A 27632-nucleotide genomic window follows, 5' to 3' on the forward strand; every position below is an offset into this window, starting at 1 on the left:
TTCTGAGGATCTGTGCTGCTGAATGTGGAGGTTCTACTCAGTCACTATGGCTAGTAGCCATTGAGAGTCAGTAGTGATTTGATGGAGCACCCACATACAACTTTAGGGGAGGGAGATGGCTCCTTCCCAACCATTTGCTGTGGGGTTTCAAATGTTACACCCGGATAATTTGATTTATTATCTGGCATCTCTAAAATAAACACAAACATTGATTATCATACACCTGAATATATTTGCTTGGCTAAAATAATCTTGTCTGTGCATCAAGTTACATGAAGCACAGGTCGCAGACTGTCGGGGTTAATTCTTCTCAAAGGTTGTGTCAAGACAACGTATTGAGGCAAACACACACATAAACAAGGACACTCATCCCTGTAATATGCAAAACACCAAAGGATTTCGAGGAAGGAACACTTTGATATGCAGATGGTAGTTTCCGCACCCCTATGAATAAATATAAGAATGGCTTGGTTGAACAAGCAAGAGTTGTGAATAGATTTCTTCAGCCCTATGGCAGAGCATCCCTGTGGCTTGCAGAAGGCTCCATGTTCAATGTCTGGTGTACAAAGAAGGAGAACAGAAGGAAAAGGGCAGTAAGAATACAATTAGATGGGATGGTGAGGACAGCACCTTCTCTCTCAGCTTAAGTGCCATTTATTGTCTGTCTCCAGATTGCGATTCTTAGTGACTCACATTACACACACATTGGCTAATGTGCACTTTCAAATGCACTTTTGAAGTATATTTTCCTGGGCCCATTCTGCACATGTTAGATAATATACTTCCAATGCACTTTAGAAGTAGAAAGTACATTATCGAGTGTGCAGAATGAGCTCAGTCTCTGCTCTCTTTCAGCTAGAGATATCGTTAGGGGCCTATCTCTGCCGGTCCTCTTTCCTATCAAGCATGCTAGTCCCTAAATAAACCTTTATCTAGCCTTTAATCAGATTTTACACCATTGCGGCATTAATTCCCCTGCCAAAACATTCTTTGTAGAGGCACAGTCTGACAGAAAATGGGTACATCCTACGCTAGTAAAATCCAGAGACGGTGAGAACTGAGATTAGACTTGCTTTGACTCATCTGACCTCCATTTGCTTGATGTTCATAGCAAACATCATGGGCAGTGTTGTCCCTGCAGCCAGTGGAATGGGGAGCTGCCCATCACACACGAATGATGACTGGGGACTAAATCATCTTGGGTTTGGCTCTATTAAAAGAAGGCTGGTCGGGAGGCAGGCGTTGCTTCTGTGACTGCTCTGTGGGTGGCATTCCTCTGTCTCTTTCCTTGGTCTCCAAAGCCAGGAGCCTTTTCTCCCTCACTCCTTCCTTGTTCTGCATTTCCCAGTCTCTGCAACTAAAAAGCCTTGATCAATATTCCAGGTTCCTAGCCTCACGCTGGGCCACACCCTACCCACCGAAAGCTCTCTCAGTGACTTGGAAGCCTTGATTAAATAATAAATATTTTTAATTCCATGTATTGTTTATATGTTTAATGTAAACCGCCCTGAGCCTCCGGGGAGGGCGGTATAGAAATTAAATAATAAATATACATAGCTTGGTGTAGTGGTTAGAGTGGCAGCTTCTAATCTGGCAAGCCGGGTTGGATCCCCACTCCTCCACATGCAGCCATCTGGGTGACCTTGGGCTACTCTGCATTATCAGAGCAGTAACATCAGAGCAGTAACATCAGAGCTCCCCCAGCCCCACCTTCAGGGGAGACATTAAAAGGTTCCCCCTCAGAAAATATTATTTGGGCAGAAGGATACCAAGAAGTAGAGGAGTGGGGGTGAGCAGTGGCACACCACTGTACATGTATCATCTTGCCAAGTATTTACAACCATTCCAGACGTTTTCCTATCTTTGAAAAAGCCAAAGCAGTATTTGAGGATGCAGAGAGGAATTTGCAAGCCAACTGTAATTAGAACAGGGGAATAATCAAGGATCTTGGGTAAAAACCCTGGTAGTCACCATGGAGACCTCACCGGTTACAAAATAGCTGTGTATGCAGAGTGATTCTAAGAAATGGCAATGATGCTCTAGTACAAACTTCCAGGCTGAACTTCTTGAAGGCTTCTAAGAACCGTGAGAGAGGTCATGTGACAAGTAGCCTTACAGAAGTCAAAGGTCACCAGGCAAGCCTGATTCCATCAGACCTCAGAAGTTAAGCAGTGTCAACCCTGGCTACTACTTAGATGAGAGACCTCCAAGGATCTGGATGGAGTTCCTTCAAGGAACTCTAGGGGTCAGGACACAGCAAACCACCCCCAAACATCCCTTGCCTGGTTGCCAGGCAATCCTCGGATCTCCTGAATCAGAATCACTCAGAGCTGGAAAAGACCACCAAGGGCTATCCGGTCCAGCCTCCCAGCTTCTCAGGGACTTAAAAATAAGAATCTCCTGACAGGAGTTCATCCCATCTCCTCGTAAAAACTTCCAGCAAAGGAGACTCCGAGGCAGCCTACTCCGTCTCCGAACAGCCCTCACCATCAGAAAATGCTCTCTAATATTTAAGTTGAACCTCCTTTCCCATAGTTTGAATCCATTGCTCCTTGTCTCTAAAGCGCCAGTAAACAGGTTTGCCCCATCTTCAACATGTCTACCTATTCTGTCATTAAGCACAACTATCCTATCACCCCTTGTCCTCCGTTTCTCCAAGCTACACGGACCCAACTTTCTCAGCCTCTCCTCGTTAGGCCTGGGTTCCAACTCCTCAGCCATCCTGGTTGCCCTTCTATGAGCTCCTTCTAACTTGTCAACATCCTTCTTGAACTGCGGTGCCCAGAACTTGCCACAGGATTCCAAATGAGGCCTAACCAACAGAGGGTATTATAACTTCCCTTGCTCTAGGCCAGTGGTTCTCAACCTTCCTAATGCCGCGACCCTTTAATACAGCTCCTCATGTTGTGCTGACCCCAACCATAAAGTTATGCAAGTGATCCTTCACAGAAATTAAACCGAAACTGACCAGTGGCGTGAAGATACATTGTTCACGGTTGTATATAAACTGGGTTTTTCCCGGGGTTTCTCATTTCAGTTCTGACTCTTGGCCCACCATGCGTGGGTGCCTACAGGAGGAGCAGCAACAGTGGTGGTGCCCTCCTCCCCGGCCACACTGCTCGCCCTGCCGTGACCCCTGTGAGAGGGTCGTTTGACCCCCAAAGGGGTCCTGACCCCCAGGTTGAGAACCATTGCTCTAGATCAGGGGTAGTCAAACTGCAGCCCTCCAGATGTCCATGGACTACAATTCCCAGAAGCCCCTGCCAGCATTCGCTGGCAGGGGCTTCTGGGAATTGTGGTCCATGGACATCTGGAGGGCCGCAGTTTGACTCCCCCTGCTCTAGATTCTATGCTTCTAGCAATGCAGCCTAATCCTGCAGTAGTGTTCTTTGCCGCCATAGCACACTGGCTACACTACACAAGCCAAATGATAAATAGCCTGCTTTCTGGAGAAGACAAATGAAATATAATCTGCTTCTCCCCTCAAATAATCCATCCTTCACCCAAAACATTATTTTAATCTATTTCATCTAGCTAGACCAACAGAATATAGTCAATTTATTGCGTGAAATGCAGGGGTTCCACTGCCATACTAGAGTGAGGGAAGACCGGGATTCTGACTTTGGGCCCACATACTCTTTCTCAGCCTGACGTACCTCACAGGGTTAGCATCCCAATGGCACTGTTTTAAAACCAGTTTACACCCCAATCCAGTTGGGCAAATCCCCTCTAATTATCACCTAGGAGATCCTCACCTGGGAAGGAATCACAAGACGCCAGTTTTCTCCAGCCTTGTAAAAAAACCAATGTACCCAAGAGGGCATGTATTAAAGATTACTCAGCAGCTCTCACGTAAATGTGACACAGCTTTCTTTTTTCTTCAAGGTGAAGTAATTCCTGAGTCAGGTTTTTAAAAGTAAACTCCTTGAAGGAATGGGCCACAGTTCACTGCAAAATGTCAACGTTACAAGTGGAATTGCACCCTTTAGTGACGCACCAGGAAGTCCCTGTTAGGAAGTCTGTACACAAATCATACGCCACACCCACGGAAGTATTTGTCCTATATTTAGAATGGAAATGCTAAGTCTGCTAAGTATCTTTTCAAGGTAACTACCATCCAGACGTGAGTTCTATCAGGACACGATGGCCACCATTCAAGTAGGGTTGCTAGTAGGGTTGGATGCTTCGGCCACCAAAGCGGCCGTTCACGCCCGAAGCAGCCAGTGCCACAGCGTGGGGGGCGGGGAGGTGCCAGCACGCCAGTCGGCACACGCACGCAGGCAGGCATAAAGCTCTGCACCTGTGTGAGTGCACCAACTAGTGCGCTGGTGCCCACACACACACACACACACCCGCGTCGCTGGCTGCTTCAGGCACGAACGGCTACTTCAATGGCCAAAGCGCCCAACCCTAGTTGCCATTGCTGGGTTAGGAATTTCCTGGAGATTTTGAGGGTGGAGCATGAAGAGGGTGGTGTTGGGGGAGGGGAGGGAACTCAAAAAGGTCCAAAGCAGCCATTTTCTCCAGGGGAACTGATGCAAACAGTCTAGAGATCAATTAAAATAGTCAGAGTTCTCCAGATGATACCTGGAGTTTAACAACCCTAAATTCAATGTACTTTACCAGCATCCTTCCACAGATCACAAAGAAACATATATGCCCGGATGGGGCATTATCTTTTCAACTGAAAAACAGCTGAATTTTAACTAGCAGCTCATGACTGGAAGATGGGTGTGGTTGCTGTCTATATAAGGACAGACCACACTTTTGTACCCACCATTCCACCCCTATGATGGCCTACCAGGAGGGCAGTTGGCCTACAAAGAGGACACAACTAGTGATTTTGGCTTAAATTAGGCTGCAGCTTTATTACACCTCCAGCAGGAATGTTGCCACAGAATGGGACACATCCTCTTCTTCCAGTCAGTTGATCAGGGTGATCCCAGTGGTGCCCCGGAGCTACCACGCCCTGGCCTCAACCTGGATCATGGATCCCCATGCCAGCTGGAACCCCCCAGGAAGGTGGCCAGCATGGGGAACCCAACGGGAGCCGGCCTCTGTTTGGTTCCCCAAGCCTGCATGCCTACCCTGCCAGGTTGGTACCTGGCTCATATCTGTGCTACCTCTTAAGAAGGCCCCTAAGACAGTGAGTCAAATGAGTCAAAGGATCCATCCTATGCCAAAAACTGCCAGCTGCGACAATAGCATATGACAGCAAATACAGTAGTACAAACATAAGAGAAACAAACATGCCCCCTCTCAACGATGGTTTGCTGTCACAAAACACAGCGGTTTCAGGGAAGAAAGAAGCTGTGCCCCTCTGAGCACCACCCTTTTCAAGCTAATGCGAGTCATGTCTTGTTCCCCCTCCCAAAAGAAGCAGGAAGCTGAGTGCTGGCCTACTGCACCTCACCCACCAAAATCACCCGCTGGGGTCCCCCATCCTCTTGCTTGGCTACTACTCTACCACAGCAATTTGGCAACCTGGCAGTAAGGCATGGCCACGTTTCTCTGCGATAGCATTGACTGTTTAAGTCTGCTGTTACCTAGCATGCTAAACAAAATGGCTTCCCTGTAGGGGTAGAAGATTCGCCCTGTAGGGGTAGAAGCTTCGCCACAGCTTCCTTTGGAAGAATCTGCCCTCTGAATGTATTTCCAGGGAGTTATAAAGGGAAAATGCTCACTACCAGAGAACAGCAACATTATCAGTTTGCAGCGATGGGCAATAACAACAGTAGACCTGGGACAAATGCATAGCTCCACCTGAAAGTCAAACATTGTAATGATTGCCAGTGTGCCTCCATGTGTGGAGTTCTAACAGCTTAGACAAGTTAAGCCACCAACACATACAGGGAATGATCCAACTGGGCTGACACGACAAGGAAAGCACATCTCTAAGCATGGGTAAATAGCCGAAGGACAGAAGCAGAAGTGGCCGTCCCAAGAGTAACTTTCCTGGCTTCTAATGTTTACTTCCTCAGACGTTGGCCCTTGCTGTGATTAAGTCATTCCGTTCCACCTCATTTGATTTTCCTGCGCAGTTGTGTAAACGTTTAAGGATTTCATATGATACTTGTGATTACAGAAACCAGAATGTGCTGGGATTTAATCTCTAGTCACACACAGGAGGGGAGAAGAGGAGGAAGTTGTCAAACCAGCTGCCTGCTCATTTTGAACCACAGAGCACATTCCTGGGCGTTACAATGCTTCAAGTATAATCAGATTTCCTTTCGTATACGTGATGCCCTGCCCAGATTTACCACTGAATGTGAACTTCAGCCAGGAACTAAATTAGCACAATTCAAGTATGTTGCTCGCATGCCACACATCAGCTGCCTCTCCCCCCTCCCCGCACAACTGGCCTGCCTCACTTTGGGCCAGTGATCCTAAGCCACACCCCTTCTGGGCAATGGCTCCCATGGGTGGGGGGTAGGATCTACATAGACAAAATTAGTCCAGAAGAAGAGGTCAGCCCAACCTTGGCCAGCAGCAATATTAATTTGTTTCTACCTGTGAAGTACATTAAGAGCTTGTTTTTCCACACTTCACCTGGATTGGGAACAGAATACCCTCCACTTAGGGTTGTCAAACTCCACGTAGGGCCTGGAATAACAGCTAGGGATGCCAGTCCCCAGGAGCGACATTGGGACCTGTTAGATCCGTGCTGGATCCATGGTTCAGTGACTCACACGCACTGGGATCATTGCAGCTCTTTATTGAGTGACAGGTCATGATACATGGTAGCACCAAGACATCACTGACCCCGCCCCCCAGAAAACCCCAGCTTATATACGCAAAGCAGACAATAGATCTTCCTGCCCATGCGCGCGATTGGCTAGATTAATATTGATTAAGACTGAAAAGAACAGGCAGACTGGATCCTTACTGCACATTTGTTAGTTAGATTGAACCCTGCCTCAGACCTCAAGCTCAGCCCTCAGTAGACCCACAGACACAACAGGATCCCCGGGAATTACAGCTCATCTCCAGGTGAATAAAATCAGTTCTGGAGAGAATGGCTGCTTTGGAGGGTGGACTCCACAGCATTATACCCCACTGAGGTCCCTCCCCGTCCCTATTCCTGGCTCCACCCACAAAGTCTTCAGGTATTCCCCAACCCAGAGCTGCTCTTTGGACTACAGCTTCGGACTACAGAGATCAGTTTCCTAGAGAGAATGACAGCTTTGGAGGAGGAGACCTCCAGCAGTACATCCCACTGAGATCCCTCCCCGCCCTAATGCTTGCCCTCCTCAAGCTCCACCCCAAATCGTCAGCAATTTCCCAGCTCAGAGCTGTCAACTCTACCACCACTCAAAACTACTTAAATAATATTCTCAATTGTTCTCATTTTTATGCCTTTTAAAGTCAGTTCACGTTCACTTTCCCGCTCCTCCACATGCAGCCAGCTGGGTGACCTTGGCCTCATCACAGCTCTGATAATGTTCTAACCAAGCAGTCTGAGCTCTCTCGGCCTCACCCACCTCACAGGGTGTTTGTTCTAGGGAGAGGAAGGGAAGAGAATTGATTGCAAGTCGCTTTGAGCCTCCTTCAGACAAGTAGGGTATAAAAACCAACTCCTCTTCTTCTTCCACTTACAAACACAGGAGAAATTACCTGTGGCAAGAGAAGAGCCTTAAAGGCTAAAAACATTTGTGGTAAAATATGAGCTTTTGTGAGTCACACCTCACAGATGAAGAAGTGAGCGGTGACTCACAAAGGCTCCTACACAGACACAAATTTTATTAGTCTTGAAGGTGCTCCTGGACTGTTTTCGGTGGTGAGAGTTAGGGGGATCCCTTCTTCTAGGACTCTGTGAGGAAGCCATGTTTTATTCCCAGTGAAACACGTAAACTCCAACTCCCGCATTAAGCTTAAATTGATGTGGTCTGGAAAACCTTTACCCCCGGGCCCACCAAAAACACACTGATCAAAAGATTTCACAGGAAGACTGGAGGGGAGGGAAAGCCAGAGGACATGCGATGGATGCCTGGACTAAAACATAACATTCAGAGGCCACATACTATTATCTGTCAAGCCAAGTCCTTGCCCAAGGTTATAATTACCCTACCATTCCCTGTGGCTAGGAAGAAACGCGTTGCTTGGCCCCGACCAGATTCCACTGTGGTACTCTAGACCCCGAGGCCCAACGGTACAAAGCTTTGTTTAGATCCCTGGACTTGTCCTATGTAATTACTTAAAACCTACCCCCAACAGGGTCACTGTGAAGAAAAACCTCAAACATGCTAAAAAGACAATTACGGCTTCCTGGGCATCCTCCCTCCCCTTCCCCCTCAAGCCAACAAACTGAATCATTTGATACCATATAGGAGACGCTTAATTGGATATAGACGAGGGTTGTGCGCTTCAGCTCAGTTCGGCTGCCTCACCGATCACCGAAGCCCGAAGCAGCATGTAGGAGGCCAGTGCCGCGGAGAGGAGGGGCAGCGGCAGCAGCGTACCAGCCAGTGGCTGCAGCTACCCCTCCTCTCCATGGCGCTGGCCACCACGGGCTTCAGTGATCGCAGAACCCTAATAAGGATGCCAGTCTACAAGAGGAACCTGGCGACCCCCTGGAATGACAGCTCATCTCCAGACTACAGAGATCAGTTCCCCTAGATAAAATGGCTTTATTGGAGGGGGGACTCTGTGGCCTTGTGCCCCATGGAGGTTCAGGGATGCCAGCCTCCAGGTGGGATCTGAAGTTCCTCTGAATGACAGCTCATCTCCAGACGACCGAGATCAGTTCCCCTATAGAAAATGGATGTTTTAGAGGGGGGACTCTGTGCCCCATGGAGGTTCAGGAATGTCAGCCTCCAGGTGGGACCTGAGAATCGCCTGAATGACAGCTCATCTCCAGGCTACAGAGATCTGCTCCCTAGAGAAAATTGATATGTTGAAGGATGGACTCTAGGGCATTGTTTCCCATTGAGATCTCTGTCCTCCCCAGGCTCCAAACCCAAATTTCCAGGAGTTTCCCAGTCTGGCAACCCTACTACCCTTCCCCCGCTGAACCCGACAGGCCTAATTCAGACTGGGCCATACATTAATTAAATCCGCCTGCATGACATTCTAATTTGACAGGGCTACTTTTTATTCATTTGGAGGACTGTTTTTTCCTCTGATTACTGGAAACAGTCATCCAATAATCCCCACACGGGGCTAAATCTAACCCCCTGCCCTCGATAACCAACACTTGAAGAAAAGAAAAAAGATATTCTGCAATTAATACTTCCAATTGGACCAAGTATCTCAGAATTTTTATTAAAATCGAGAAAACATGACATGTCCACCAAGTAGGTATGGGAAGTGAAAACCCTCGGAAGGTTCAGGTTGGAACATAATAAGGTTCAGATAAATCTATAGCAGGCTCTCTTAACCCTTCTTGGAAGGGTTACCCAAATGGGTGGGAATTAATTACTTTTTTTAAATTTGTTAAACTATTATTGGGGACAGCAAAGAAATTAAAAGACGCTTGCTCCTGGGGAGGAAAGCTATGGCAAATCTAGACAGCATCCTAAAAAGCAGAGACATCACCCTGCCAACAAAAGTGCGTTTAGTCAAGGCTATGGTCTTCCCAGTTGCAATGTATGGCTGCGAAAGTTGGACCATAAGGAAGGCCGAGCGTCAAAGAATTGAGGCTTTTGAACTCTGGTGCTGGAGAAGACTCTTGCGAGTCCCTTGGACTGCAAGGCGAACAAACCAGTCAGTCCTAGAGGAGATCAGCCCTGACTGCTCTTTAGAAGGCCAGATCCTGAAGATGAAACTCAAATATTTTGGCCACCTCATGAGAAGGAAGGACTCCCTGGAGAAGAGCCTAATGCTGGGAGAGATCGAGGGCAAAAGAAGAAGGGGACGACAGAGAATGAGGTGGATGGATGGAGTCACTGAAGCAGTAGGTGCAAACTTAAATGGACTCCGGGGAATGGTAGAGGACAGGAAGGCCTGGAGGATCATTGTCCATGGGGTCGCGATGGGTCGGACACGACTTCGCACATAACAACAACAAATTATTGGGGGATATGGCAATATATAGTCATGCCGACCCTCCCCAATGGCCAATGATGGGCCTGGAGGGGGTGGGAAAGGGAGGGGCCCCAGGTAGGCATGTACACAGCCATGCTTCCTAACCATATTCTGCACTATCGTGCCACTTCTGGGGTTTCTCGAAGCCTGAACAATGTTTCGGGGCTTCTCAATGCTAAAAAAGTTGAGAAACACTGCCGTACAGTGATATTACGGAACATAAAACTGATGTTTCTGAGCCTCATCCCTATGACAAGTAACGGATTAGATTTTTAAGACATCTGAAATTCCATTCTTAGATTGTTGAGAGAGAGAGAGAGAGATGACTTTAAGACTACCCACCACACATGTGGGTGAGTTATTTTTCCTTCTCTGGCAACCCACAGAAGAATAGTTCTGAGCCTCAAGAATAAGTAATTGAAAGGAACACATGGGCTATGCACACACTTACATAAGCAAGCACACTGCGAGAAGAAATATGCACAAGTTTATGTCACGCTGTGGGAAGGACACTGTTGCATAACTCACAGGACCCGGCACAATGTTCAATATACCCACACAAGCAGGATAAATACTGACCATGCTTAAAAGACAGGCGGCAAGATGGATTTGTACGGACAGAAAATAACGCACAGACAGGACTTTTCTGTGCAACAGGAGTGTCCCCTTTTTTACACAGAAAGTCTTCTGCAAATAGTTTAATGCTGAACTCTGGACTAGAAATATTTGCACAGCTTACAATTAAGCAAAATAACCAGTTCTCAAAAGTCAAAAAACTTTTATTGCAGGAAGAATTCCAACACACTGAAATGTTCTGTTTAAGCTCTACCCAAGATTCTGCAAGTATTTTTAGCAAGAGTTTCGCATGTCACCCTATAATAATCTCGGCCCTATGACCTCAAGACACACTTACTTCCCCACAGAAGCTAAGATTTATGCTCAAGCCTATACTGAAAACATATCCATGAAAGCGCTCTCTCTCTCTCACACACACACACAGACACACAGACACACACACACACACACTTACTCTGGGGGATGATTAACTTTTGCTCAAAATCCAGGTGTTTCTCTCTGCTGATTTAATACATGCATGCTCCAAGCTGCAGTGTTTACAGTCTCCGTTCTGGGGAGGCAATCATTAGGCACCGTTCTCTGGTTGCCCTTTGGGAATTTTCAGGCCTATCTTAACTGCCTCCTATCTGGAGAGCAGAAACTCGTCCCGTAGCCCTGCCATGAGTCTGCCGACTAGGATCCTAAATGCTGCGTCTGCCTGCTAGACTCAAGACACTTAGAACCTGAAGGGGGAAAAAAATTAAGAACTGACACCAGACATCACTGCCAGTTTGCTAAATACGCAAAGGCTAGATGAAGCCAGAAGCAAGAGCCTATGGAAACAGCAGCTTGGATACCCAAGTTCAGTGTTCTATCAGGTACTTGTAATGTGACCAGATTGTCCCACTTTTGGAGGGACATCTGGGGGTACCTGGCAAATTGTACTTATGTTGAAATTAAAATATATAAATATTACAATACTATTTTTGCGTTCTATGCATTCCATGAAACTTCTTGTTGCTCCATATAGATCAAATTTTTAATCAAGCCCCCCCCCCCCCCAGTCAATGGTGTCCCGCTTTACCAATGTTAAAATCTGGTCACCTTATCCGATGCTGAGCAAGTGCATAGACTGTACGGCTAAAAATGTCAAGGCAGAGTTTGTAGAGGGCCCGATTGTTTACTTGCAACCGCACCAGTTGCTACATGGAGTTCCCACAAGTATTAATGATTTGAGTAATGAGTGCCCCAAGGTGAAGGCTGTTCTGCAACCGATGGGCGTACCACAAGAGTAAGGAACATCCCGAGGATGATGGACTCCATCCACAAAGGGAAGAGGTCCACCTGGAAGTTACCTTGCACTTGGCACTACTAAAGCAAAAACACAGTCGATGTTCCCATTAATTAATTTCATTGTGGGCTTTTGTAAGAGAACTCTGGGAACTACAAAAGTGAATTGCCTAATATCTTCTTTGAAGGGCCTTCTTCAAAGGAATACCGCAATGTGTCACCTTGTTCATTTTTAAAACATCTTTCAAAGAGGAGGGAAAAGGAATATTTTAAATGCTTTACATGTAAAAAAAATTAATTTTGAGTTTTAAAAAAAATTACTACTTGGTCGATGGAGTTGCCAACTCCAGACTGAGAAATACATGGAGATTTTGGGGGTGCAGTCTGAGGAGGGAAGGATTTGGGAAGGGACTGGACTTCTATGGGGTAGATAATACCATAGAGCAGTGGTCCCCAACCTTTTTATCACCGGGGACCACTCAACGCCTTTTACTGAGGCCCGGTGGAGGGGGGGGGGTAGTTTACTCCTCTACTCTCAACCACTGCCCTAACACTCTCTGATCACTATGATAATGTTTAAACATCCCTTCAAAATAAGATACAGACACGGCACAACAATGAACATAAGGAACATTTTATTTTCATGGAAATTTTAACTCATGACAATGACAAATCAATGGGAACCCTGAGCTTGTTTCTCTGCAACGAGATGGCCCTTCTCAATCATATTCTGCACAATCGCATCACTTCTGGGGTTTCCTGAACCCTGAAGAATGTTTCAGGGGTTTCTCAATAGTAAAAAAACACTGACCAATGTTTCAGCATTCATCTTGTTAATAGTCACCGACACCTGAACATGCTTTTCAACAAGTTGGAACAGGAAAATCCAGCTTCGAAGCTACACTGAAAGTGCATTATCCAACGTGTGCGGAATGAGTTGTTCAGGCTGATGGTTGGAGAGAACAAAAGTTGAGCAACAACTTTTGGTTTCAGTTTGGTCCACATTATAGGGACTGGTGGAGCTCAAGACCAGCCCACACAGCTCCAAATCGCTCCAAACTAACCCTGGAAGCAAACTGCTATTGTTAGATATATAGGCTTCGCTACTGTATTTTTGAAGTGTGATAAATGTCCTTGAGCAGGCTACTGTAGAGGATTTTGTATGGGGATATTGTTATAGCGGCGTGTAGCTTTCTATTTTTAAATTGTTGGTATCAGTCTCCAACCTAAAAGAACGGGGCAGGCAAACAGAAGAATGACAACATGCTTTGCCAAATGAGCCCTTTAGGCAGGGGTAGTCAAACTGCAGCGCTCCAGATGTCCATGGACTACAATTCCCACGAGCCCCTGCCAGCGAACGCTGGCAGGGGATCGTGGGAAATGTAGTCCATGGACATCTGGAGGGCCGCAGTTTGACTACCCCTGCCTTAAGCTCTCCTATAGATTCCCGTTTGAGGACGACTACTAATGAAAGCACGTTGATTACACCGTGTATGGTAACAAAAGCTATGGTCTTAGCACCAGGATTCACAGCCACTGTAGATAGAGAATGTGAAGTAGTTTGTAGCATTTCTTAAGATTAAAAATGCCAGTGATGTACTTCAATCAGACTGGCAAATAACTAGGAGTATTATTACATTTTATTTATTATTATTAGATTTATGAGGTTGCTCATGCAGGCCCTGATGAACTTACCTTTGTCTCCATGCCCCCTCCCCCCGTCCCCAAATTCATTTCCCATTTGCCTACTTGGGTGGGAGATCTACAGCCAATAGCAGCTCTTGCCTGCCAAAGCAGAGTTAAACAATGGGCAGAAAGTGGGGCCATTGGGGCGGGGCAGTGATCGTCCTGAGAAGAAAAATTAAAAAGAAAAACAAGGCCTTGTTTTGTTACGGGACGTTTTGACCACAGAGTTCCTGACAATTCCTAGAGCTGCCCAGAAGAGATAAGAGCAGCTCTAGCAATCACATGTCATTTCTGTGTAGTTCTAGGAACTGCCAAGAACTCTATGGTCAAAACTTCCAGTACGTAGCTAAGTCCTTGTTCGTTTGCTTTTTAATTTTTCTCCAGGGACTCTGGCCCACAGACCTCCTGCCAGCTGCTGGCCAGTGCCTGACAACCGTTTTACCTTCCCCGCTCTCAGACTGTTGATGAACAAACAGCGTAATGATGAGAATCATGAACTAAAATCTGGGAAAGCCAGGTTACAGTCCCCATGCTGCCAGAGGTCACTGGAAATGCTGGGCTGTTATGAACTCTTAGCTCTACCTACCTCACAAGGCTGTTGTGCGATAAAAATGGATAGAGAAGAACCAGGTGCATAAGGTTAGGATTAAAAGGTACTAAAGCTAGAAGAGCTAGAACTCACATTCCCTTTCATATCCAAAGCAGGGCAGTGACAGGGCAGGCCAATTACTGCTCGCACTCCACCCTGCACATCCCTAATTGCAAGTACCCCATTTCTCCCTTCCTTAAATGCTTCTGGGGTACTTGCCTCCAGGTGGGACCTGGGGATCCCAGTTCATCTCCAGACTACAAAGAAAATGGATACCTTGGAGGGTGGTGTCCATGGCGTGTATCCCACTGAAGTCCCTGACCTCCCCAGGCTCCACCTGCAAATCTGTAGGAGTTTCCCTACCTAGAAATGGAAACTCTGCCCCTCCCCCCATCAGCCAGAGGGATCTGGCCACCCTAAATGCTTCACATGAGGGCAGCAAGAAATCAGCGCGAGCTATTTCATGGTATCAACCAAGAAACTGAGCACAGTCTTCTTCTACTGTGTCCCTCAGCACAACCAAGTGAAAGTAGTAAGCCCAGGTAGGAACACACTGGCAGGGAGTAGGGTGGGGTGGGGTGGGAAGCAGATCCTTTTTATGTCCTGTGGGAGGGGGGAGAAGTTATTACAGATATAAAGCAGCTCATTCTGCAGTGTCTAAAGTGGATCCAGAGGGACTCAGGCTCTGTTCCGTTCTCTGCAATGGGGACTGTGCCCCTCCCCTAGCAGAAGGATTCCATGCTGGACAGGGCATGCCTGGGCAAATTTTCACATGTCAAGAAAGGAGGAGACCCTTTGCTGGGCTTCAAGGGTAGAGCTCTGTCAGCCTGCCAGCTGTTTATTTCCCTTTTTCCATATGGGAAAAACATCATCAGCCCCTCATATTTCTGTACACGCATTACTCATCAGCTACATCACTCAGTTGACTGGAGGTGTTTCTGACAAGCCTCAGGTAGGATGCTGGCCTCCAGGGGGGGCCTGGGGATCCTCTGGCAGTGGCTCATGGGAGCTGTAGTCCATGGACATCTGGAGAGACACAGTTTGGCCATCCCCGTCCTAGCTCTAGGCCACCAGGCAATGGCTATGGCCAAAGCCCAATTTTGACTAGTATGAATTCCTCCAGAGGTTTAGCAATATTGATTTTACAACATTGTTTACTGTTCCTGGCAACACACCCCCTCTGTCACTTGTGTACATATTACCCTTGTCCTTCTCAGACGAACAGGAAGGTCCAAAATTGAAACTGTCTCCTGAACATTTCGGTCTTATCGATGAGTGCTCTCTCCAACTTTTCAACAATCACGTATGCGCTGGGACAGAGGGCACACTCAACAGCCCCGAGGAAACACTTCCTGCATGCCATATTTACCTTAGTTACACTTGTTAACGACAAAATTCTTGGCAGCGTATTAAGGGTTTTATCCTGTTCTTTACTGAAACTCATGAATGTCTTAACCAATTTCTTTTTAAAGGAGCCAGAGCTCATGGAAGGAAACGAATTATTGTGCAAGATCTAACACATGTTTTTTTACAAACCTTCTCATGAAACCAACGATAATAGCAGCAATTAATAGCTTGAACACACCGTAGCTTTGCTTTCCATACGAACCCCTTTTGAAAACAGTTGTTTCTCATCCTAACATCTCCTATAATCAAATTTGGCCTGGTGAGCAAAAGGATTATCCTCAGGGACATGCTGTTATTCCCAATTTTGCATTAACGCTCAGGAGCTGCACAGTTCTGTATAGTAACTTACTGATGATTGTGAAGGCTGCACATGCATGATCTTCAGCAGACCTTACATTAGCTCTTTAAGACCACCATCACTACTCAGCGTAGTAGTGGGAAGCTGAGAGGTAACAGTTTACACCCAAGACCACCTAGGGAACCCATCACTCAATTCAGATATTGATCCAGGACTTCCTGGTTCAAAGTTCATAATTGTAGCTAACTCTAAGCGCCACGCCTCAAAAGAATAAAAGGACCTCACACAACAGGCTGGTAAACTCATCTACGGAGAAGAGGGCATATTTAGGTCCATCCCTCTAAGATTACAGATTTCAAGATCCGAATGCCAGACCAAAAAGGTACACCAACCCTACATGCTGATCCCAGCCTCCTGGTAATTACAAGATGACAGCAAAGGGTCCCATTTTGGCTTTTGTATTTTTAAAACGGCGGAACCTTCTACTTTACATCTTTAAGCAATGCAACCCTTCATTAGTATATAGTGGGCTTAGTGCACCTAAAACATCTCCTCTTGAAAAGGACAAACACTCTCCAAACAGAAGGTAACAAATGAAATATTAAATTATTGCTCAGAAACAGCAGCACCGAGAATAGTGAAGAAAAACTCTAAGGTTCTTGAAGTTAAACTGGAAAAAAAACAGAGCACTTACTTGACAGTCACCCGATTCGATAGATCCTGAAGGTCACCGGGATGAAAAAGCTGAGCTTCTTTTAATCCAAGCTTTTCACAGGCTTTCAAAAAAACATTTATATTATCCTGCAAAAAGAAAAGAAAAAAAGATATTGGGAAGGGATTGCTTTAAGTTTAAGCAAACAGGGAGGAGCGGACCGCAATCTGGATCAGCACAAACTCCAAAGTTTCAAAGTCCAGCGTGCCGAGAGAACGGCAAAAAGACGAGTGCCTTCTGGATCACCCACAGTAATATTTCATACAGATCCCTTGGCGGAGAGGCGAGCTCACTGACTGACAGCAGGTAGAAAGCAAAGAATGCCCGGCCACTCCGCAGCGATCTCCACTTTGATGTCAGCTCTGCAAACAAACGCCCTCTTTTTTTGGGGGGGGGGAGGGGGGAAGCTTCACATGGCAAGCCTCACCTCTCACATTTAAAAATAGCTCTCTTGCGACTGACATTCACCCACCCAGAAACGGTTGGCAACAGAAGACGGAGGAGGAGGGACTCTGTTTCTATGATTACAGGCTGGCTGCGGAACACGGCACCTGGAATCTGGCTCTGGTTTCTGAGGAAGCTAATGCGAGTCAGAAAGAAACCAAAGGAACACGTGGGGCCAGAGAGAGAGAGAGAGAACACAAACGTATGGTTTTAACTGGGTAAACTAAAAATTACAGGTGTGGCTTCGGCGCTGGCTTTATTACACCTGCAAGGAGCCAGCTTGCTCAGTGGGTGGACCAGGTGCAGAACGACACAGGAAGAGGAGTCTGCCGGTCTCCCCCCCCCCACTGGTGAACAGATTGTGTTTGGGATACCAGTGACTTAAGTCCCACTGAAACCGTGAGCAAAATGATTCCCCAGTATGCATTCCAAGGCAATCCAACAGAAACGGCATCCAGGACCGGGCACAGCAAATGCTACAATCCTGAAGTCTTTAACACAAGCTGTTCCAGTCACTGATGGCATCCACAAAGGTACAAGACCACTGATATAAGGCAGGGAAGGGTTGCAGAAATCTGCAGGTGGGGTGGGGGTGGGGACCGAATTTATTGCTTTTTATTAGCAATCGTTGCTCAAATGCATGTCACCATTTATAAGCAAATTTAAGAAAATTGACTTCACACACTGACCCGCAGCAGCGATGTCGGAGAATATTCATTAGGATGCCCACCTATCTTTAATCTGATTGGCTTTTTGTGGGTCCCCTCTGCACATCAGGAACTCAGGTGCACAAACTATGTCTATCCCACCTTTGCTGACGCAATGCGGTACCAGAAAGCCATGATCAGATTCTCTCATCTTATCATTTTCCAATGAACAAGCAAACTGACCTAACTAAGTACTGACGAAGGGCCAAAATACACAATACCAGTGGCATGAGTTGGGACACAAACGCCTAACCCAACACACCCTCGAAACTCTTCCAAAGCCCTCTCCGACTCTGACACCCTTGCGGAGTCCAGAGAGCACAATCAGCACAAGACAAATGATTCTTTATTTTATTTATTTCTTAGATTTATATATCGCCCTCCCCTGCAGCTCAGGGTGGTTTACGTGGAACACAGAGAGAAGTACAGTGTAATTCAATAACATCAAGTAGAATACAACAGTAGCAGTGGTTTCCATAACTAGTGATAATAATTCCGGTAACATTTCCATATAACAGTTCTGATACTAATGGTGACAACGTGAACCTGTCAGCTACGGTCCCATAGGTTGGTCGGTTTGGGATTCAGTTGATGTGGGGAGGGCTTCTGGGGGACCAGCAGATATTGTTGGCTGGGTTGACTTCAACCAATGCCTGGTGCAGGGGTAGTCAAACTGCGGCCCTCCAGATGTCCATGGACTACAATTCCCAAGAGCCCCCTGCCAGCAAATGCTGGCAGGGGGCTCCTGGGAATTGTAGTCCATGGACATCTGGAGGGCCGCAGTTTGACTACCCCTGGCCTGGTGGAAGAGCTCCATATTGCAGGCCCTGCAGAATTATGCTGTATCAATCCACACACTTTAAGGAGGGAAAGCTAGTTATAACAGCCCACGTTTTGAGTCTGTGGAGGTAATCTTTGTTTACATAAAACCAGGTTAAAATTCTCAGTGCCCTGTGTGTGTGTGTGTGTGTGTGTGTGTGTGTGTATAAACAACACACATGTCTAGTGACTAAACAGAATTTAAAGGTGCTGGCTTCTTGTCAAGTTCTTCAGATGTTTGCTTTCCTCATAGTTTAAATAACCTGGATGGTAGTCGTGTGTTCCTCTTATGTAACCAGTGCGAATTCCGGAACACCCCCCTCCCCCCAATGACACCTTGCCACTCATCTGGGACAAAAAAAACACCTTTAGCAGAAATACAAGTTATGGCACATCTTTAACATTCAACGAGAAAGAGGTGTGGTGGGATTTTAAAAAGGAAGAAGCTTCCAGACCATTCAGAACTCTATGTAAGAAGAAACCCCACAAACTTTTGTCCAAGCCCAAGTGAGATTTAATTCCTCCCATTACTTATTTTGGATTCTTTTCCTACCTTCATCTGCATGCTCACCTTTCCAGTTCATACACTGTGCCAACTGAAGTTATGCAAGCAAAACCAGAATTCTGTTTAACAACTATGAATAGATTAGCATAAATATATACAAAGAGCCTACAAGTCCAAAGCTAACACTGTACATGCATTCAAGTAATCATTCAAGTAATCATCATTATGATGATTACTTTAAACAGTATTAGAGGTATTAAGGGAATTAAATTAAAATCTGCTAACACTTAAACTTCACCAGCATTCTAAAGGACTGCAGGTATCAGCAGCCATAATTTAAGACACCACGGCTACCTAACCTTTTGAGCCTGCGGGCACTTTTGGAATTTTTAAAAGTGGGGGAGATGCCAATCCAAAATGGCTGCTGCAGGAGGTGGAGTCAAACCCATCGATGGCTTCTACAGGAGGCAGAGCCAAACATTATCAATCTCTGCCTCATTCCTTACAAAAGAATTACAGAAGCGGAAGGGAGGAAGAGAAAGGGCAAAGATTGGAAGCCTGAAGGAAGAACGACTCACACACTGACTAAGGAAAGCACAGGTAACTCACCAGAATCGGAATCACAGAGCTGGAAGAGATCACAAAGGGCCATCCAGTCCAGCCCCCCAACTTCTAAGAGACTTAAAAAAACACACCCTTCTGACGGGTGCTATTTCAATCTCCTCTTAAATACTTTCAACAAAGGAGGCTCCACCACCCTCCGAGGTAGAATATTCCGTCTTCAAACAGCCCTCAACACCAGAAAATGCTTTCTAATATTTAAGTGGAACCTCCTTTCCCATAATTTGAAACCACCGCTCCAAGTCCTTGCCTCTAAAGTTGCAGTATACAAATTGGCCCCCTCCTCAACATGTCTACCTTTTACGTAAATAAACATAGCTATCAGTACGTTAGGATATCAACAATAGGGCCCTCCACCATAACCCTCTCCCACCCTGGACTGTGAAAGGATCAGAGCTGTTCAGTCGGCATATCTGACAACCACAGCGTCTTGGTTCATTTTAATGGTTTTTAAGTGCTATTAATTGTTTTATGATTGTTACTGTCTCTATTGTAAACCACCCTGAGATGGCTGTGCTGAAAGGGTGTGGCGTAGAAATCAAATAAACAAACAAACAAAACCCCTTGTCTTCCTGATACTCCAGTGGGTGTGGATTTCATATACAGATGGTTCTATCTGGCATGCTACTACTTTAGAAATAGTATTCAGCCTTGATGGATAAAGAATTCCTTTGGGATTAAAAAATACGGTTAATTGTGGAATTAGAATTGTAGAAACTTGCTTTTGTAAGGAAGGAGACCGAGTGTGGTGGCAGAAAAACTTCAGGATTTCCTAGATGACACATCTGCCCTTGACCCTTTGTCAACAGGCTTCAAGGCCTTGTTAATGCACACCAAGGACATCCTTTGTCCCAGTGAACAATCCCCATTTCAACAGAGACAAGGGCCATGCCTCCCTTTTCCAGCTATTCAACCTTTCATTCCCCCCCAAAATAGTGGGTTCCTCAATATTAGCCAAGTTAGCCAAGTTTTCAAAGCAGAAGACTGCATTAAAACTGGAGCAATTGAATCTTTCTTGATGAGCCAATGGCCTAGAGCAGGGGTAGTCAAACTGCGGCCCTCCAGATGTCCATGGACTACAATTCCCAGAAGCCCCTGCCAGCCTAGAGAGTTACAATTTACATAAATATCTTAACCAACAAGACAGGATCATTCCTGTGTCTGCCCCAGGGTTGTGTCTTCTGTACTGCTTTTCAATATTGATGTGAAACCTTTGGGGGAGATTGTCTACCACTCTGGAGTCATGAGTCATCAATATGCTCATGCATTTTATCTATGCTCCCCGAGGCTGTTACTCCTGTTCCCAGCCAATGGCTGTCAGCCATGGTCATGTGACTGAGACCAAATTAAAGTTGAATCAAGCCATGACAGAAGGGATGTCAGCTGATAAGGCCACAGTCCTGGAGGGCATACTGGTTCTCCATTTTTAATGGATTATAGTTATCTTTGATTTCATTAAGTTATAAAATTTATACCCCACCTTTCTGGCCTTGCTGGGGCCACCAAAGCAGCTAACACATTAAGAACAGACATAATGAAAACAACCTTTAAACCAATAAAGCCAAATAAGAACACATCATTCAAGCCACTTGAACCAACATAAACTACACATACCCACTTCCTGCTCTCACAACTTGCTCCGGATTCCCGGAGAAGGTGGTGTTCCTTTAATTTGAATCCTGTCCATGTAATCTGCACCTTTTTTTAAAAAAAATCAATTTTCTATTGGGAATAGCGGAGTATGGGTGCTGCACCCCAAGGAGAAAAAGGCAAATAATTGTTGAATTCTAGGTTTTGGGGGGTGTGGGACTGCATTGTGGTTGGTCTATTCTTATCAGTCAGTTTCAGGTAGCGCATGTTTTTTTGAAATTGGAGGTAGAGATTCTTCTATGCGTTGTTACTGTTGGGTAGCCGTTTTAGGGGACTATTAAATCTTCATGGCTTCATTGGTTTCTTGTTTCTTTTTTACAAAAACAGGAGAAGTCTAACATTAAAGAGTTGAATGCTAGGCTTGGCTCACTGAGAAAAAGAAACTGATAGCAAGCTGTAATAAAGCCATTTCCCTTTTGTCAAATATAAGATATCCCCCTCAAGAAATTGGCAACCCGAGAGTAACTATAAATAGAATACTCTCTACCTCCAATTCCAAAAAATATGACCTGCCTGAAACTGACCAATAAGGAGAGACCTCCCAAATTGCACAATGTGGGTGGTGGAGGAGTAGCATTCAAGAGGTGGGAAAAGGAAGGGGGGGAAATCTGATGGAATCGTTATGCTTGAGAATTACCTCGCCTTGAGAGCAAAGAAAGAGGAAAAACTGCAACAAAAGAAAATGAACTGAGTGCTGAAGGGAAGAAAATCCATGCAAAAACAAAAAGAAAGCCCAAATCACCTGTAAAGTCAAAGTGAATTGGCATGCAGAAGAGAAAAATACACCTGAAGGGAATGGACCAGTGAAAGCACAGGAAAACACCAGTGCACAAAAGACCATCTTCTGGCTTCTATATATATAAAATCATGACCCTGACAAAATGCTGAAGATTCTGAAGCCTCTTATTGGTGGAATATTCCCCCCCCCCCGGGCCAATTGCTGCTCCTTCTCAGGATTTTGAACCCTCCTCCCTTCAGGTCTGCTGTGAAGGAGCCTCTAACAGACCCTGACTGAGGCGAGGGAGGCATTTCCAAGAGCAACGCCGAGGAGTCTGTGGGCGTCCTTGTGCTTTCCTTTGGGGGGGGGATACCTTTCCTCTCGGTCCAACAGCTGGCTGACAAGGAGGCCACAGAAAAGCTCCTTCTTACTTACTCTACTGCTGTGGCTGGCCTTGTTCCTAGAGACAAGCACGTGTGTCTCTTCTCCATTATCTAAACCTTTGAGACCTACTACGCGGGGTTGCTGTGCAGATGAAACTGGATGCTGTTGTAGAGGTTCATTTGTCTCGTCTGCACAACAACCCTGTGTTGCAGGCCTCAAGTGTTTAAGCTCCACAAAAACCTGTGTGGGATGCCTCAAGTGTTTCTTTTGCTCAAAAGTCCTGTCCACCTTCTAAAACAGCTATTTCTGCCTGCAGAGCTGATCTTTATAGTCTGAATGATTTGGCTTTGCAGACAACAGTTGCCAACAGGCATCAGGCTTCGGAAGGGCAGACATCACCAGCCAAGCGACAGAGTGTGCTAGCTAAGCCCAGTGAAAGAAAAGTTTGGAAGTAGGCTTCAAAAGGATACAATGCTGATATTTATAGTCTGGAGATGAGCAGTGAGTCCAGGAGATCTCCAGGCCCCACCTGGAGCTTGGCTACCCCTGGGTTGGAAATATTCCTAGAGGTTTGAGAGTGGGGCCACAAAAGGGTATAGTGCCTCCGAAGCCAACCAGCCACATAGTGCCCCTGGCCTATTTCAGGTCAATAAAACATTGGAGAAAGGAGGTAAGGTTGCCAGATAACTGTAGGTTCAGGTTCTGGAATTCCACACTTCCTAGGTGTGCTTGAACCTGACTTAGGTCAGGACTGTTGTGCGCAGAGAGACCTCCTCTTAGGGTTGCCAGCTTCCAAGTGAGGCACAAAACCCACACCAAACCATGAGCTAATGCCCGTTGCAATACAGCATGCAATGGGCTTTACTACTAGTACAGTCAATAAATTGCACACACATAAGAACAAACATTAACACAAGGCTGAAAGGAGTACAGTTGACAGATGCCCACTGTTGACTCAGACAGACTGGCATTTTCACTGTCCAAGGAAAAAACCTGAAAAAATACCCGACATGTAAATATTTGGTATTTTTTTCAGTGATTTCACTGAACAGACAATGAAAATACTTGATAGTCCATGTGACTGCGCAAGCCAAGTCCAAACAGCCAATCAGGGTGTTTAGCTTGAAGGAGGTGGTGCCAGGGCAGCCCTGGGGCTGGGTGCTCCTCCCAGTACAAACAAGAGGCAGCAATGTGCCTCAGCACAAAATGGCAGCTGCTGCTGCTTCTTGTTCCAACGTGGAAGTTGTTGTTGTTACTGTTATTGTTATTATCATCATCATCATCATTATTATTACTTGCCTTTCTGCAAAGGCTCGAGGCGAGTTAAAAAACCCCACTAAAAATCCTCATACGCAATAAAACACAATACAAGATGTGGCGGTAAAAACAGTTATTTAGTGCAACCCACCCCGAAGAAGCCATACTGGAGGGGAGGGAGAAAGAGGGCGCTGTTGGCATTCACTACTGCTACTCCGATCCCACAGGGGGGCCCTGATTTCACTTGCCGCCTGGCCTCAACCGACAACCTGGCGAAAGAGCTCCGTATTATGGGCCCTGCGGAAAGATGGAAGCTCCCGCAGGGCCCGCAGCTCCTCCAGGAGCTCATTCCACCAGGTTGGGGCCAGGACCGAAAAGGCCATGGCCGAGGCCGGGCAAACCTCCCTGGGGCCGGCTGCTTCCTATCCCGATGGCTCACATTTTGGAAACAACACAGTTAGCCTGCCCTATGGGGTAGCCAGAGCCTCAGGGGAGGGCAGTATATAAATGTAACAAGCAAACTAACAAAAAAGTTGATGGCAATCCATGGTACAGTAACTACCACAACACACCCTATTAGGAGAAGGCATTGCAATTAAAAGCATCAGGTTTGTAGCGAATGCTGAGCAAATTCCTTTGTTGCCATCCCAAGCAAACCACAGTTCATACTTAAACAGTTTTTCAATGACTGCACCGATTGTCCATTTGTTTCCTTGTCCCGTCAAAATCATGTTATGTTTGTGCCATGTCTTGTCTTGTCATTCTTGTGCTATGCTATGCCATGCTACATGCCATGACACTTTGCATTGTATTCTTTTGTCCTGCTACATTCCTGCTATGTGATTTAATTCCTGTCGATAGCCATGCCTGCAGCAGCAGCTCTGCTCACACTCCATCAGGGTTGTTTGATCTTTAGCTTCACAGCCTCAGTTTTTGACGTTTTGTTACTGACTATAACAGGTATGAATGAAGCTAGCCCTTGAACTCAAATGTCCTGCCTCCCTACTGTGAAGGACTTGGGAACTGCCATCTTTCCCAGGACCCAGTAGGTGCCTTCACGCAGAGATTGTCTTTGCACCCAAACCATTTGGTGCAGGGAGGGGCCGGGGGCAAAGAGAAGATAAAAGACTGGTTTGATTACCATCTTCAGTCTTAGCAATGTGATGTCTAGTTTTTTATTCGTTCAATAAAAAGCTTTTTCATAAAGGAAGCCTGTTCACTGGGAGTGACTGAAGATCCTCTACTTCTTGGTGCTCAATAAATAGGGTTCCCAGGCATGGCCCAGCAACACATACGAGATGGGGGAATGGGTATTTACTGAAAAAGGACTGAACTTTGTTAGGGGGCATTTCCAGCATGACTCGGAAGTGCTGGCATTGCTCTAGCAGTCAGCCAGACCCATGCAAGTATTTCAGTGTTGTGTCAGAAGTGACATCATCATGCGTCAGTGAAGAACACTGCCCATTCCGTTTTGTCATCCTGCTTCTGCCCACCAAGCAGATAAGTGTCAGCAGACATTGGAAAAAAATTGCTTGGAGTTTGCCCGTTACTAGCAAGTACTGGATAAGCCTATCTATAAACCTACAGATCAGGAAGGCAATTCCACCACAGTAAGAAAACCTCAGTGCCATTAAAAGTTGTTCAGGAATTTTAATAGCATTTTAATAGCAACGCAAGACTGATTTACTTAGCTGGACTTTGAGTCTATTAAGGTTTCCCTGTTGATTGATTTCTGCTATATATCAGCTTTAATTACCTTGTTTTGCTATATGGCGTTTTTGTAAGATCATTGTAACTTGTCTTGATCCCAGGAATTAATATCACAGGGAGAGACCCTCATGACTGTCCCATCAATCAAAGAAGTCCCGTTAGTGGGTACATGAAACAGGGCATTTTCAGCAGCAGCCCCAGAAACATGGAAGAACCCAAGGGAGGTGGGCCTCCTCACTTTCAATCTTTAGGAGGCAGCTGAAGAAGGTTTTATCCAAGACGTCATGTAATCAATTTACTAGCAATCCTAAATGATTGTTTTAAATTCTGTTTTTATGTATTTTATCTAAATCTATATTTTAAAGCTGGCTGGACCTCTATGTAGAAGTAAGGCAGCTAATAAAATGTTTTAAATAAATAAAAATTCCATATAAACAAAATAAAACAGTCAGTGGCTTTGTTTTTCATGTACACACTTCCTTTTCAGGAATAAACTAGCTGAGTCTGGCAGCTGAAGGGAGGACTGGGGGCAAGGACACGGGGCAGTAAAACCACAGATTTTCCCACAATTCCTAGAGCTACCCATCTACGTCACTTCCGGGTTTTCCCTGGAAGGGACACAGCCAATGCCCTTCCCTCCCATTGCCACTTGGAGTGTTGGAGGGTAATGGGAGACGGGGAGTTGCCCTGTACCAACTGGGGGGACTGGTACATTGCCCATGCCCAGAGCCTGGCCAACTAGGATTACACCCCTGCTTCTAGGGTGGAATAAGAAGGGCTGTTGCTCTTCTCCTTCAGGGTAAAGGCATCACAGGTAAGATTCTGTTAAACCTGCAAGAAGACATTTTTTAAATTTGATAGCCATGAAGGTATCATCTCCGTGAACATGTACTATTACTGTCGCTGTTTTAAAACACAACAATAGTTTAACCTTCACCTGAACTTGTAGCTGGAATTCCAACCATCTCAATGTAAAGCTGCTCAGAGAGTGAAGCCGTCAGTGAAAGAATGCTTGCCATCTACATTCTGCATGAGAAGGTTACAAATTCCAGGGTGGCACACTTATCAGTCTATCACAAGCAGGACACAAAGAGGAGACTTGCGAATTCTCAAAAATGAATGGGTTTATTGAGGCCTAAGCTTCTGCAGAGGACAGGCCACTTTGTCAGGGGCAGGAAATGGATTTGCCAGTCAATGGCCAGTTACGGACTGGTGTGAACATGGCTTATGCTGTATAATTTGGGGTTTCATCCTTGGTCCCTTTACCACAGACTTTCTCAACCAGGGATTCATGAAATCTTGGGTTTTCTTGATGACCCTGGAAGGGTTTCCCAAATGGATTGGGGTGAATTAATTAATTAATTAATTACATTTCAAATTTGTTAAACATTTATCGGGTGATGTGACCATACATGGTGGTTGTTGACCCACCGCCCCCTCCCAAAATTGCCAGTGATGGGCCTGGAGGGGGTGGCAAGGGGAGGGGCCATGGGTGGGCTATGTTTCCCAACCACAGCTATGTTTCCCAACCATAATCTGCATGATCACACCATTTCTGGGCTTTCTCAAAGCCTGAAGAATATTTCAGGGGTTTCTCAATGGTAAAAAAGTTGGAAAACACTGTTTGACCCTCTTGATAACTGAGAATGCACTGATTTGACGAATCAGGTTCTAACACCAAATCTTCAGAATTTTCCTAGGTCAGAGCTGGTAATCCTAGATTTCGACCCCAGAAGTATTCAGTTCCGCATGTACTGCAATGAACGTAGTTGGGCATGAAACATGTAGAATGCGTAAGGGAATGGGGAAGAAGTGAGCCATATTGGGATGGCAATATATAAATTTAAGTAATTAATTATAATAAGCTAACTCGTAAAAGCCGCACATTTGGCCTTTGGGGGAGAGGACAGATGTTTATATTACAGGAATTTTCAGCTGAATGCATTCAAATGCTTTTTGTCCCCAAATGCCTTACTTTGAAAGAGATTCCACTGTTCTTAGACATCTTCCAATTCAGATCAATATTCTTTCATGCCTTAAGCATCTAAAACATGTTTCCATTTTACCTCCCCATTAACGACTGGTACAATTCTGGAAAAGATATATTTAAGAAAAAAAATATCCTACAAACTAGAGATTTCCAGAGTTATAAATAAGCTTTTACACATAAGGAATTCATTGTGCTGACCATAAAAACTCATGATAATTCAGGAGCTTGGAGCTACATGTTCTAACCCGGCTCCTGAAGCACTTCATT

General features: G+C 45.6%; 1 protein-coding gene across 10 annotated transcripts in view; it reads right to left on the bottom strand.

The window, feature by feature from the left end:
• Positions 1 to 27632, bottom strand: part of LMO7 (LIM domain 7) — a 195668-nt gene that overhangs the window by 88541 nt on the left and 79495 nt on the right. For all 10 annotated transcript variants that reach the window (XM_077343966.1, XM_077343965.1, XM_077343964.1 and 7 more), the window contains exon 5: positions 16543 to 16649. In XM_077343966.1, coding sequence (XP_077200081.1) covers positions 16543 to 16649 — 107 coding nt within the window. The remainder of the gene's footprint in view (positions 1 to 16542; positions 16650 to 27632) is intronic.

The sequence above is a fragment of the Paroedura picta genome, chromosome 6 (assembly GCF_049243985.1).
Source record: "Paroedura picta isolate Pp20150507F chromosome 6, Ppicta_v3.0, whole genome shotgun sequence".
NCBI classification, from domain to species: Eukaryota; Metazoa; Chordata; class Lepidosauria; order Squamata; family Gekkonidae; genus Paroedura; species Paroedura picta.